This window comes from Desmodus rotundus, chromosome 2, assembly GCF_022682495.2.
Source record: "Desmodus rotundus isolate HL8 chromosome 2, HLdesRot8A.1, whole genome shotgun sequence".
Classification (NCBI taxonomy): Eukaryota; Metazoa; Chordata; class Mammalia; order Chiroptera; family Phyllostomidae; genus Desmodus; species Desmodus rotundus.
The window spans coordinates 97,019,205-97,033,305 of record NC_071388.1 but is presented as its reverse complement, the minus strand read 5'-3'; the positions used below and the strand labels follow the sequence as shown (position 1 = coordinate 97,033,305).

The following is a 14,101-nucleotide window of genomic DNA, read 5'->3' as shown; positions in this document are numbered from 1 at the left end:
TGTGTGACAGATATAGGATCAGTTGCCCCTGACTGAGGACCCAGCCCACACCCCAGGCATGTGCCCTGACTGGGAATTGAACCAGTAACCCTTTGGTTCACAGACAGACTCTCAACCCACTGAGCCACACCAGCCAGGGCTAAGAGGAGATATTTTAGATAGATCTTTCTTTTATGAGGTAGATTCTTTAATTATTTTCCTTAATAGTTAATGATATAAAATTTCCTGGGGAAAATTAATTCAAATATAAACCAAATTTTGATGATTTTATTGATAGTCCAACCTCATCTTTCCCTCACTTATCTTTATGTATTCTCAAAAATGTATAAAATGAGCTGAATCATATAGTAAAGATGGTCTATTAATTAGCATTAGTTTTCACTTAATTTATCATTATTTAAGCAACTTTAGATTGCTTAAATTAGATTGCTAATTTTAGATTATGACGAAGGTGGGGATTAGCAAACACATTAGTAATAGTAGCTTCAATCATATTTTTATTTTGAATGTTATTTACATTTGGAATATAGGTATACATAATGTTCTAGGAGAGAGGTTGGCAAAATTTTTCAGAAAAAGGCCAGACAGTAAACACTTTAGTCTTGTAGGTCATACGGTCTCTTGCAACAATTTAATCCTGCTGTTACAACATGAAAGCAGACATAGACCAGACATAAATGAAGAACATTGCTGTGTTGCAGCAAGAGAGGTGGCAAGCTTCATTTGTCCTATGTGCTGTAATTCACTACCTTACAGGAAATAGAATGTAACCCTTCAAACAAAAAGATGATGCTATTATTTCAAGATGACATTATTAGACTGCTCATCTTTATCATCTTTTCCATAATATGCCTTCTCTCAATTCTTCCTCCATGCTAAGGATGAGCAAAATCCCTTTTCAGTCTAATTAAAAATAAAAGCTCATTGCCCTATTAGTTACATTTACAATGATTAATAAAGAGATGATTAAATATATGTGTTTATTCATTCCTTTATTTAATCTTTAAGTAGTTATCATATAGCAAGCATCTTGCTAAATACTAGGGTTGCCTCTATGGTCAGAGAACTTGAGTGGATAAATACTTCAGATCTCATTGACTAGACTATAGGCATCATTTAGAGTCAAAGGAAATAATGCATCTGTGGGTAGCCAAGGACTGACTGCATAAGCAAACATAAATTAGGTGTAGAGTTCATAGAAACGTTGCAAGTCAATGTGAGTAAAGCTTTACTATATAAATACCCACTCAAAAAAACTCCATATTTATTAATTAAATAAATTTGGTCTATAATACTTTTAGTCTGGGCTTGCCAAATTTGTTAATCCTTGATGTACTGGAAGACATATGTGTGTGAGTGGAAAGGGACACATCAGGAAGTCCCACTCATGCTGTCCAATAATCTACACAGGCAGATGTCTCCACCCAACTTTGCAGTTAGATTCTAGGTCTGTTCTTAGCATATTACCAGGTTCCCAGTAGGCATTATGACAGAGTCAGTTTACTATTACTGGTTCCTCCTTCTTTCCCTTAAACACACATCTTGTCTCTAGGCTGAGTGAGGCTGGAAGAAGGATGGGAGTGGTCTCTTAGAGGAAGCCAGGAGTGAGTCGGAATCTGTGAAACTTCTAGACTGTCAAGATAACTGCAAGAGTTCCTTTGTTATTTTGGTTATCATTCTGGTCTCTAAAGGCCAGCACTGGTAATCCCTTCATGTCTCCATGTAATCTGGTACTTTAGGGAAAAAGAAAAAACCAACTTTCTCTAGTCTCTAAAGTAGTAGGTACACCCTGATCAATTGTGCATTTTAGAATAAATACTGCAGTGTGTAGGAATTCTTAGAGCCTAGGAAACCAGAAGCAAAGGCACCAGTATGGAGGCTACTAGGTAGGAGATGAGAAAAACCTGAACTAAAGCAATTGCTGCAAGAGATTTGGGGGAAAGGAATCAATTGCAGAGATGTTCTGAATATAGAACAGAAAGGCCACGGGAGCATACTGGGCACAAACAGAAGCCTGCACTCCTATTTGGATAATTAAGGTGCTGCCATTATTCAGTGAATAATGCTGCCATTCACTGAAATGTGAGACCATAAGTGGTACATATGCTGTGGAAAGAATATAGTGAGTTCAATTTTAGTCAAATGGAGATGCTGGCATCCAACCCTGTAGTCAACAGCTGGAAATACAAATCTGGAGCTCAGAAATGAGATCAGGAATATGATCTACAGATTTAGAAATCAGATGATGTTTCAAATCTTGCATGTGGATGAAATCACCCAGGAGGACTAGGGCCAGTGAATAAAGAATGAAACCACAAATGGAACCATGGGGAAAAACCACATTTAAAGGACAAAAGGAGGAAGAGGAGCCTATAAAGAAAACTGAGTCACCACGAACAGAAACAAGAATGTGCTGTCATGGAAGTCCACGAAGGGAAAGGTTTCAACTTTCAGAATTTATCCACAAGGCTTGGTAATCAGAAAAATGAGAAACAGTTCATAAATGTTCAATATTTATTATAAGCTATTCCAGAGAAATCTTAAGGGGGTGAGCTACTAAATTCCTTTTTTAAAATCTTTGCCCAAGGATATGTTTGTTAATTTGAGAGAGAGAAAGACAAAGAGAGACAGAGAGAGACAGAGAAACATTGATACAAAGAGATATATTGATTGGTTGCCTTCCATATGCACCCCAACCGGGTTTCAAACCCACAGCCTGGGTATGTGCCCTGACTGGGGATTGAGCCTGCAACTTTTTGGTATACAGGAGGATGTTCCAAACAACTTAGCCACCCAACCAGGGCTACTCATATATATTTTTTTAATTTGTGTTCCTTCCCTTTCTCCAGATGTTATTGCTAACTATTCCTTAAAGGGGTTGAAGGATAAATGGTGTAGCAGCTGCTGTTGAGCAGGAGGGACAGAGCAGTACCTCACACATCTTTCTACTCTCCACCTACATCCTTCCTCACATCCTCGTGTTCTCTCGGTTCCCTGTGTTCTGCAGCTGATAGCCAGTTTGTGGAGTTCTCCTCCAGAGTCATGCCACCTAATACTAAGCCACATACACTCTTAGTTCTTTTCTGGGTCTCTTCTACCCTTCTAGAAATTCTCTGGGCTGGATGGTGAAAATGTGTATCTGAAAATGAATGCAAAATGGCTCTTGTAGGTTTAGGCAACTACTGTGAGCTGCCTAAACCTACAAGAGGTGTGTGTGTATGCATGTGTGCACACTCTTATGTGTTAAGAGAACATGCTAAGAGAAAGGGAGAAGGCATGACAGAGCTGGATAAAAATTAATAAGGTACATCGAGAACACAACATCAACTAATTATTAATAGTAATGCATAGTAATATATTACAGCTATAAAAATGAGATACAAAGAAAAGGTGGCTTTTAAGGTATCTCTTTAGAGTCCTTTTTATGCCATCTTAACTCATCAAAAGCTCAAAATTTATTTTTTACATTCAACATCTGGCATCTGGATATTAGTTGCCCACAAGTATATATCTGATTGACGAGTCATGCAAGAAAATGCTATCAACTGCATATTAGAGAGCTGACCAGGCAAAGAAGTGAAAAATACTCTTTATAGTTCTGTCAAAATATGAGGCCATACCCAACATAAACAAATCAACAAACAAACATTGGAGAGGATGCAGAGAAAAGGGAACCCTAGTACATTGTCGGTGGGAATGAAGACTTGTGCAGCTGCTGTGGAAAACAGTATGGAATTTCCTTAGAAAACTAAAAATGGAATTGTCCATTGACCCAGAAATTCCACTGCTGAGATTATACCCTAAGAACCCTGAAACACCAATCCAAAAGAACCTATGCACCCCAGTGTTCATAGCAGCACAATTTACAATAGCCAAGTACTGGAAGCAACCTAAGCGCCCATCAGTAAATGAATGGATCAAAAACTGTGGTATATTTACACAATGGAATTCTACGCAGCAGAGAGAAAGAAGGAGCTTATACCCTTTGCAACAGCATGGATGGAACTGGAAAGCATTATGCTAAGTGAAACAAACCAGGTGGTGAGGGACAAATACCATATGATCTCACCTTTAACTGACACCTAATCAACAAAAGAAAAAAGCAAACAAAATATATCCAGAGACACTGAAGTTAAGAACAGTCTAACAATAGCCAGAGGGGAGTAGGGAGGGGACAGTGGGGAGAGGGGTTTCCAGGAACTACTATAAAGGACACCTGGACAAAATCAGGGGGAGGGTGGTGGTGGGGGAGGGAGGGGGGTTCAGCTGGGGTGGGGTGGAGGGATGGGGAGAAAATGCAGACAACTGTAATTGAATAACAATAAATTTTTTTTTTAAATATGAGGCCATACAATGGGTATCAGGCAGTTGAAAATACATTAGAGCTAACACTATTTATTTTCCTCCACAGATGATCCATCTACCCCTCCTTTTATTCATCTGTCCTGGATTTGGACCATTGCAATGGTATTTGGGTTTGCTCTCTGTGCTATTCTCCGTGAAGTAATCCTAAGATACCAACCCAACAGTAGTAAGTGCTATCATACTATCATCTTGGAAGCCCAAACTCTATTAGTATGGTTTAGCATCTCTCTGAGATTTTAGGCTATTCTCATTTTTAGATAGTCTATGGAAACTTTGGTGTCTCATTTCCTTGGCTCAGCAAGTTCTCTTCATTCACTGTACAGACATTTCTTAGACACCTGCTATGTGCCTGGCACTCTACTAGACACTGGAATTACAAAGATAAGCAATCACTGCCCACAAGACACTAAATTATAATTTAGTGCTTTTATTTCCCTCCTAACTTTGTAATATTTTTGGAGTCACCAAGGCTTGCTTAATCATATGAAAATGTTTCTGATGCAATGTGATACTCTAATCTCCAATTTGGAATTTGAGAAAAGTCATAAATGACAGGATTGAGGGTAAGGATGCTTTTCTTGGAGGAGGGTTAGATGCACTAATGAAACTGAGAAACTACATGGCCACCAGTGATTTTACCAATTCTCAATCCTTCAGAATACATTTTTGGATGAAAGATCAGGAATGGTTGAGGAAAGAGGACATATCCAGGATATTTTTCCCTATGAGTTTAAAAGTTTGGCATTACACATATGCTACTATCAATCACTATGAAATGAAGAGGAACTGCCAGGCCAGAGCTAAGGCCATAGTCACCATGGAGTACCTACTTTTCTTGGAGTAGAAATCACGTACATTGAGAAAAGAAAATGGGAAAACCAACCTCTGCTGATTTTGCCAACCTTTAGTACAAAAAGGTCAAAGGTCAAGGAAGTCACTAGAGACTCTTTGTTTGAACAATTCAACCCATGGGTAGGATGAAAAAGGTCTGGTGACTCAAAGATGTTTCTGATACAGACTGCCCCACTTTATACCTCCGGTATAAAGAATGTACAGGTTTCCCATTCTTAGTACTATGGACATTTGGGGCTGAATAATTATTTGTTTTTAAGGTTCTATTCTGTGTACTATAGCATATTTAGAAGCATCCCTAGCTCTACTCACTTTATACCAATAGCACCCCTTGCCACAGTAGTGACAACCCAAAATGTCCCCTTTTGGGAAGGGGAGTGGGGTGGTAATCACCCCCCAGTTTAAGAACTGCTGCTCTCATTCTAAGCTAGTCTGAAGGCTTGCTGAAATATATGGGCATGATTTAAAGGACACTGACCTATGTAGTAAATTTTTATCGTTTGTGTTTATCTACAAGGATGTGCTGCAAGGACGTGCTGCAAGAGGAGGAATGAGGAGAGCATAGAAATGGAAAGGATCTCGCCTATCTACTCTAGACCTGCAAAAGCATCAGAATGAACAGAACATCTGCAGGTAGCTCCTTTTAGCCTTTCTCTACCAATGTGGGACATATGAGGTCATGGGCATCGGGAGGCACAAGATTTATTCCTCTCAGTACGAAATTTAAGAGCTTCTACCTCTTACCTCACCCTCTCAAAAATCTCATTCAGATTACTCTAAACAGATGATTGGCATCTCTCTCCTCTCTCCCCACATACAATTTGCTTATTGTAACCTCCTCTGTTGTTCCATTCTGCCATCTTGAAATGTTCCCCTCTTGTCAGCCAATTCACTGTCTTTCATTATCTGTAAAACACTACTTTATTAAGTTCATTTTGAAGTAATATTTCTGGTCTAACTCCTTATTCTGACCATCTCTTTTTCCTTGTAACCCCCAGCACTGATGGACAAATTCATGTCTCTTATGAGTCACTGTGTACTAACTCAGTAATATCTTCACTGTTCTCTACCAACCCAGTCACAAAGCCAAATTTCATAAAGAATTATTTCTCCATGTAATTTCCCACCCCAAACTCAAAAGAGCCCTCAGTGCCTATAGTAAAACCTTCAGAACTTTTAACTTTCCACAGTCCAGTTGATCTCTTCAGTCTAAACATCCTCAGTTCTTTCCATTGTTCTTCAAATGGTAGTACCCAGACACCTCAGGAAAAAAACACTAGATGTCAATAAATGGAGTTCAAGACTTTAGCTTTGGTCTGGCGGATTCTATGTACAATGGAATAATTACCATCTGGGGTCTGGAATGGTTTTTCTCTTAAGAGAGTCTAAGATAGCATCAGCTTTTGTGAGTTACAATGTTAACATATTAATTTTGTGTTATCCTAAAACCCCAAGGTCTTTCATATAAAAGAAACATTGGAACATTGGAATTCCAAAGACTGATACTATTACTATAGACAGTCACTGGGAATACTGGGGAGTCCTCCCTATTGGCCAATAAGGCAACAGGGGAAGGTTCTTACACTGAATGGTCTTACCTATCCCTGGGTCCAGAGATTCTTACTATCTACTAAAGCAAGGAAGTCAGAGATGGAGGAAAGCCTTTATGCAAGGGAGAAGGATTGCTGTTTTGGAAGGTGGCATACTCAGTGTCTAGAGGATGGCACTGCTGAACAAGTCAAGCTGGTAGACTGCTTCATGTTTCAAGATGATATTTCAAATGGGCTTCCGAAGTGAGAGCCATTGGCAGACAATTATGTATTTAGTTAGTAGTATGTCTAGTAGCATAAGGGAAATTGTAGTGAATTCAGAAACTAGAGACACTAAAGGATCCCCATGATCTAATCCTGAGCAGGTCTTTGGGTGGCACACCCAACAGCAGGATAAATTTGCCAAGGAAACCATTGTCTGGGAAATGTGGAATAAAACAAAAAGCAACATTGTCATTTAGATTTGGGAGGTGCTTTACCTTTCCAAAAGAAAAATTTTAAATCTTCTTCAGGAGTGCAGGTCCAGCTTTCTCCTTCAGTATCAACAGCAGCGGCAAGATCCAAGTCATCCTCAGGTGGCGCCTGCTTTATCTATGTGTGGTGGATCCGAGGCTTGGTTCCTGTGAGCTTTAGGGAAGAGTGTGTTGTAAGCAGGATGTCATAGGTGTTGATCCATTGCTTGGCTAACTGCTGTTGAGGATCTTGAGTCTTCCACGTCTTTAGAAAGATTCGGTCTCCTGTGGAATGGGCATAAGGACTTGTCAGTTGAGTAGATAGCTGCAATGAGCAAACTTGTGCAAAGTTGTTAGTGCTTGCCCTAATGTTGTACAATTTTTTGATCTTTGATTCATGTTCTAAATCTAAAGGGGGGATTCCTAAAACAGAATCTTGTAAGGGTCTCCCATAAGCTATTTCAAAATGGCTTAATTTAAGCCTGCTTCAGGGTGCTACCCTAATCCAGAGCAAGTCAATAGGGAGTGTCTGATCCATTTTAAAAGTGTGTCCTGGCATATTTTCACCAGGGTATTCTTTATTGTGTAATTCATTTTCTTAGTCTTCCCTGTAGATTGGGGTCTCAAAGATGCATGTAGTTTCCACTGAATCTGTAGTGCCTGTCCTGTCTTCTGGGAGATTTCAGAAGTAAGTGACAGTCCATTGCCACTTTGAATGATGTAAGGAAGCCCAAACCTAGGGATTATTTCTTTGAGTAGAAGTTTTGCTACCTCAGTTGCCTTCTCAGTTCTAGGAGGTCTGACCATCCAGATAAAGTGTCTACAAAGACTAATAAAACCTTAAAGTTTCCTACAGTTTTAGGCATCTGTGTAAAGTCAACTTGTCAGTCTTCAAATGGGCATATCCCTTTACATTGTACTCCCTTTCTTGTTGGGAAATGTGCTGTCTTAGGATTGTTTTTGGCACATATCTGTCAAGCTTGGGTGATCCTCTGGATGATCCTTTATAAATGAGGGTACTTCAAATATGGTCTACTGTGGTTCATTAAAGCATTCCATCCATAATGGCTCCCTTCATGAGTCTGTTTGAGGATGGGATATACTATGAGTGTTGATCTTCCATATAGAATTAGGGTCCGTGTTCAAGAATCCCCATTCATGGGCCCATTCCTCTTGTTCTGTGTAATGGGGTTCAAATTCTGACAAGTCTAGGTGGGGAATTAAAGCCCCAAGAAGCGGTAGCTCTCAGGCAGCTTGTCTTGCTACTTTACCGGCAGTTTGGTTTCAGTGGCTTGTTTGGGAACTCTTCTTCTGGTGTCCTGGGCAGTGCATTATGGCAATCTGGTTCAGTTAATTCACTGCCTCTAGCAATTTAAACATCTCTTTTGCATGTTTGATGTCTTTGTTTCCTGAGGTTAAGAGCCCTCTTTCTTTTCATATTGCCCCCTACCATGGCAATATGGACTACCATGAAGGTATATTCAGAGTCAATGTAGATGTTCACATTATTTCCCTGGGATAATTCTAAGGCTCTGTTGAAGGCTATCAGTTCAGCCTTTTGTGTTGAGGTTCTTATCACTTTTGGCTTCTATCACTTTGTTCATGGCAACTACTGCATACCTGGCTCATTTTCCTGAACATTTTCCATGAAGCTGCTTCCATCTGTATGTAATTCCCAGTTGGGTTCTATCAGCAGCTGGTCCAATAGATCTGGTCTGCTGGAATAAACCTGGTCAATGATTTCCAACCAGTTATGCTGGAGAGCTGATGCCTCCCTCTGAGTCCATAAGTAGGGTGCCTGGATTTAAAGTAGTGATGGTTTGTAAGGTAACATTTGGGTTGTCTAATAAAATAGCCTGATATTGTTCCATGTGCCCTGCTGTCAGCCAATACCCTCCCTTCTAACATTTCTTGGTGAGGGGTTCTATCTTTTCTATTTTTCCTTTTGAGTTTTGTGCAGTCCTTTCTCCAGTGGCTCTCCTCCTTGCAATAGGCACATTGGTTGGCACCTATGGGACATTCTCTTTTCCATCCAGGTCCCACTTCTCCTTCTGCTTTCCCCACACTCTTTCTAAGAAAATGGTGGCCTGCTTTAATTTCCTTATTGCCTAGGCATGGTAAAATTTAAGGGCTATGTCCATCAGATGGGAGGGAGGGATTCATTCCCAATCTAAATGTTAGAGCTTCCTTCTGATATCTGGGGCACTTTGCTCAATACAAGTCATGTTTATCATCTGGACATTTTTGGTGCCTGTGGGTCAAGCATCAGTGTGTTTTTGATAGGCCTGATAGATACTTTCAAAAATTCAGAAGGATATTAATTTGTTTTCTGTTGAATGGTGCATATTATATTCAGGCTCTTTTGTTTAGGAAGCAGCTACAGAAGATGAGACATTTATCCATTTACCCTAGTAAGATTACAAGAGTCCAGAGTTTTGAAGGAGGGAATTGTTACTAGAATGGGGGGTCTCCCCTATTGGCCAAGATGGTGGCAGGGGGAGGTTCTTACACTGAGTATGCACCAAAAGCTAGCAAGACAAGTGGATAGAGCCCCTAGGAACAACAAAAGCTAGCAGTATAATTGGCTAGAAAGAAGGTCCTCTTTTCCCTGTTATAAGAAGTGCAGGTTTGAGCAGGAAAGGAAATGGTCTTTGAGACAAGAGTCAACCATTCTCCCAGGTCATGCAGCACCTGAATAAAACATCTTTCTTTTTGCACCAGCAACTGCCTCATGAATGGCTTTTGTTGCAGCAGGCAGCCGAACCTCCATTTGTTCACATACAATATCAGGTCCACAGTGGTTTATAGCCTCCATAAAGAATTCAATTTTGACTTGCAAAGGTTAGGGTGACATCAGCATAAGAAATGAGAGTCTACAGAGTTATCTTTAGCAGCAAAAGATGAAGTGTAATACCTGAGACTTTTATAGTAGATTATGTTTTGCAAAGCCATTATTTCATTTTTGTCTGAGAAAAATCTCTACAAGCAAGATTTTCTATCTCCATTTGATGGAAGAGAAATGCAAGGATCCCAGAGGTTATTTGCCAAGGTCAGACAGATGAGGAGAAAAAGCATGACTCAAACTGGACTTTAAGCTCAGGTTTCTTTACAACACTTCAGCAGCCTGTACATATTTTCCTCACAACAGTCTCAGTTTCCTATCCTATTTCCTTTTCATTTCAACTCTTGCTCACTCCTCATTCTTTTCTGGGATGCTCCCTAACCAATTCTGCAACAATGTCCTAGAATTTACCCGACCTTCCTTCTATCTTAAAAGTCTTCTGCTCAGTCAGCTGATGCTCAATAATGAAGCTGTGAATCCAGTCTTCTACACAGATCCTTCTGTGGCTATTCTATCTAATTCAAGCAGTTCTGCCTCTGAACTGCTGTAGCAATGTTACCTCCAGTACATCACATTCCACCCTGGGTTTATTTTCATATACCATGTCTTATATTCTTTACCAATTGTAGGCTTATGAGAAGAACAACCATGCCTGATACATCTTTGTTTGTCCCACAGATAGAAGAGTGCCTTGATCAATAATGTTGGACTGTATGGTGATAGCTGGTGCTAAACAGTTGCTTGATATTTCATGTACTAAAAGTTGTCAAATTATCCTAAGTTTTCTCTTAATTTAGGCTTCCTTTTACAGTCTTTAACCACCAAGATTTATATAGACAGACAGACAGATAGATAGATAGTCTCAAGTTGGGAATACCCATGTAATAAACAAATATTTTAAAAATGTATTTAAAAATTTTATTTAAAAAAATTGTAAATGCTTTCCTCCTTTGGTAATTTAGGATTTGAAGTATTTATTTATTTATTTATTTATTTATTTATTTATTTTCTGTCTGGAAAGTATGCAGCCATGCAATATGAAAAAATAGAGACATTTATTAAAGAAGATACAACAAGGAAACATCATGCACAGGACAATGCAGCCTCAGTCCCCTTCAAAGAAGCCACCGTGGGACCTCACACAGCTCTGCCAGCATGTCTCCCACTGTTCAAAACACTCTACAAATTATTTTGTTGGAAACACCATCAGGAGCTGTGGAACAAATGTTTGCCACAACATGTTTCGTCCCAATATCCTGCGTCAAAATCTCAGACACACTAGTTTTTGGAATCCTCAGATAAGCTTCTAGTTCTCTCACTGTTAGTCACTGATATTTGTTGATTGCAGTCCACACATGTTCAACATTCTCAGGTGTTCTGCTTGTTGCAGGCCTTCCAGAACATGGATGACTTTCAACAGATTCTCAATCATCTTTGAAGCGTTTCTGCCACACATTTATTTGCAGTGTCCTCATTGCATTGTCCCCAAAATCCTTTTGAATCATCCAAATAGTTTCTGTGGAGGAATGTTCAAGCTTAACACAAAGCTTGATGCAGATTCATTGCTCTACTCAATCAGTCATTTTGAATGTGATGGCTACACAGTACACATGCTCACTCAAAGGTGTCTGCTGCCATCATTGACTAGTATGGTGACGTTGTTATTGTTCACACAGGCACATTCCAGTCTACTCTCCTTGACTGCCAGGTTACATGGATGTTGCACAAATTGTTCTTGTTATATTAACAATGGTTGGACTTTTTTCTGGATAGACCTCATACACCTGTATGAGGACAATGGAAATATTATTGGTGTTTTAGCCAGTATTGCATTTTTCATTGTGTTTTCATTTGTTGTTCACCCACTTTTCCATCAGGTTCAGAAGAAAGTAGGCCTATCTGAAACTAATTTGCTCTGACATGTAGGAGGAACAACTTAGAAACTAAACTGTCCCTCTCCAACCTGACTATTGCTCTAAATCTTCAAAGGGATAGTTTAGTTTAAAAATTCACATTCTACTGGTTCATATTGGACTGACAAAGTCCTTAAATGGTTTTATGCCAGTTTAACCACATTTGTAAAGTATTTATGAGAAAGTTCTAATTTAAAATAGGATACACTTTAAAAAATCTCCACCCAAGTATATTTATTTTATTTATTGTTGTTCAGTTACAGTTGTCCCTCGTTTTTCCCTATTGATCTCCCCTACCCCACACCCCCCAAACTCCTAGTGTCAATCTCCTCCCCATTGTCTGTGCCCATGAGTCCTCTATTCATGTTCCTTTGCTTGCCCCTTCCCCTTCTTTCCTCCATTATCCCCCTCCCCCCATCACCTCTGGTCACTGTCAGTTCTTTATTTCCAAGTCTCTGGTTCTATTTTGCTCTTTTGTTGTTGTTGTTGTTGATTAACTTCCACTTATAGGTGAGATCATATGGCATTTGTCTTTCACTGCCTGGCTTACTTAGCATAATGCTTTCTGGTTCCATCATGCTGTCTTAAATGGTAGGAGTTCCATCTTTCTTTCTGCTGCATAGAATTCCATTGTGTAAATGTACCACAGTTTTTTGATCCACTCATTTACTGATGGGCACTTAGGCTGTTTCCAGCACTTGGCTATTGCAAATTGTGCTGCTATGAACATAGGGGTCCATAGGTTCTTTTGAATTGGTGTTTCGGGGTTCTTAGGGTATAGTCCCAGCAGTGGAATTGCCAGGTCAAACGGCAGTTCCATCTTTAGGTTTTTTTGAGGAAATTCCATATTGTTGGCATGGGAAGCAAGATGGCAGAGGAGTGAATGAGAGACACACTAATGTCCTCCCAGTACCAATCTGGAATTACAACTAAGTTGTGGAGAAATCACTTGGAACAAACAAGTGAACAATAGCAAGAGAGAAGCCTTATAACTTTGGACAAACAGAATAATCAGCTTCAGCACTAACTGCACCTGCACAACAGCATATAAGACATGGTGAGCAGAGTGACCCTCAGTCAACCAGCTGGAGGGAAGGACCCACCAAAAAATGACCCAACAACAATCAAAACTCAATTATATGCACAGAGACAACATAAACAGCACAAAGGGCATCCCAAGACCATCAAGTTCAGGAGATGAAGGAGAATGCACTACTGAATATCACAGGTTTCCTACCATAGAAGTTCACACCACAAAGTCAGGGAGTCAAAACAGATCAATTTAAGAAGCAGAGGCAAACAAGAAGAGTCTCACAAACAATGGGAAGACAAAGAAACAACCCCCAAATGAAAGGAAAGGAGGAATTCTCAGAAAGAATGCTACGTGAAATACAGGCAAGTTAACTATCAGATACTGAGTTCAAAACAATGGTCATAAAGAAGCTCAACGAGTTCACTGAGAATTACCAAAAACCTCAGGGAAACTACAAGGAACTCACTGCAACAATATCAACATGAAAAAGGACATAGAAACTATCAACAAGAGACAAAAGGAAATGAACAATACAATTTCTGAATTGAAGAACACAGTAGAAGGAATCAATATCAAGCTAGATGAAGCAGAGGACTGAATCAGCGAGCTGAAGGACAAGGTAGGAAGACTCCCAGAAAGAGCAAAAAAAGGAAAAAAGACTCAAAACAAAACAAAACCAAAGAGGGGTTAAGGGAACTGCAGGACAAATAAAACGTAATAATATCCATATGACAGGGATACTGGAAGGAGAAGAAGAGCAAGGGAAAGAAAACCTGTTTAAGAAAGTAATGATGGAAAACTTCCCTAATTTGATGAGACAATAGTCATACAAATACAGGAGTCACAGAGGGTCCCAGTCAAGAGGAACCCAAACAAGCCCACTTCAAGACACATTATAATTGAAATGGCAAAATTCCAAGACAAAGAGAATCTTAAAGGCAACAAGGGAGAAACAGGAAGTAACATACAAGGGAGCCCTGGTATGGCTAGCAGCTGACTTCTCCACAGAAACACTACAAGCCAGAAGGAAATGGCAAGAAATATTCCAAGTAATGAAAACCAAAGACCTGTAACCAAGACTACTCTACCCAGCA

At 39.6% G+C, this 14,101-nt stretch overlaps 1 protein-coding gene across 1 annotated transcript in view; it reads left to right on the top strand.

The window, feature by feature from the left end:
- Positions 1–11,671, top strand: part of CD80 (CD80 molecule) — a 34,274-nt gene extending 22,603 nt beyond the window's left edge. The window contains exons 5-7 of the mRNA XM_024577918.3: positions 4,412–4,531; positions 5,735–5,850; positions 11,083–11,671. Of these exons, the coding sequence (XP_024433686.2) occupies positions 4,412–4,531; positions 5,735–5,835 (221 nt within the window). The 3' untranslated portion in view covers positions 5,836–5,850; positions 11,083–11,671. The remainder of the gene's footprint in view (positions 1–4,411; positions 4,532–5,734; positions 5,851–11,082) is intronic.
- Positions 11,672–14,101: the final 2,430 nt, after the last annotated feature.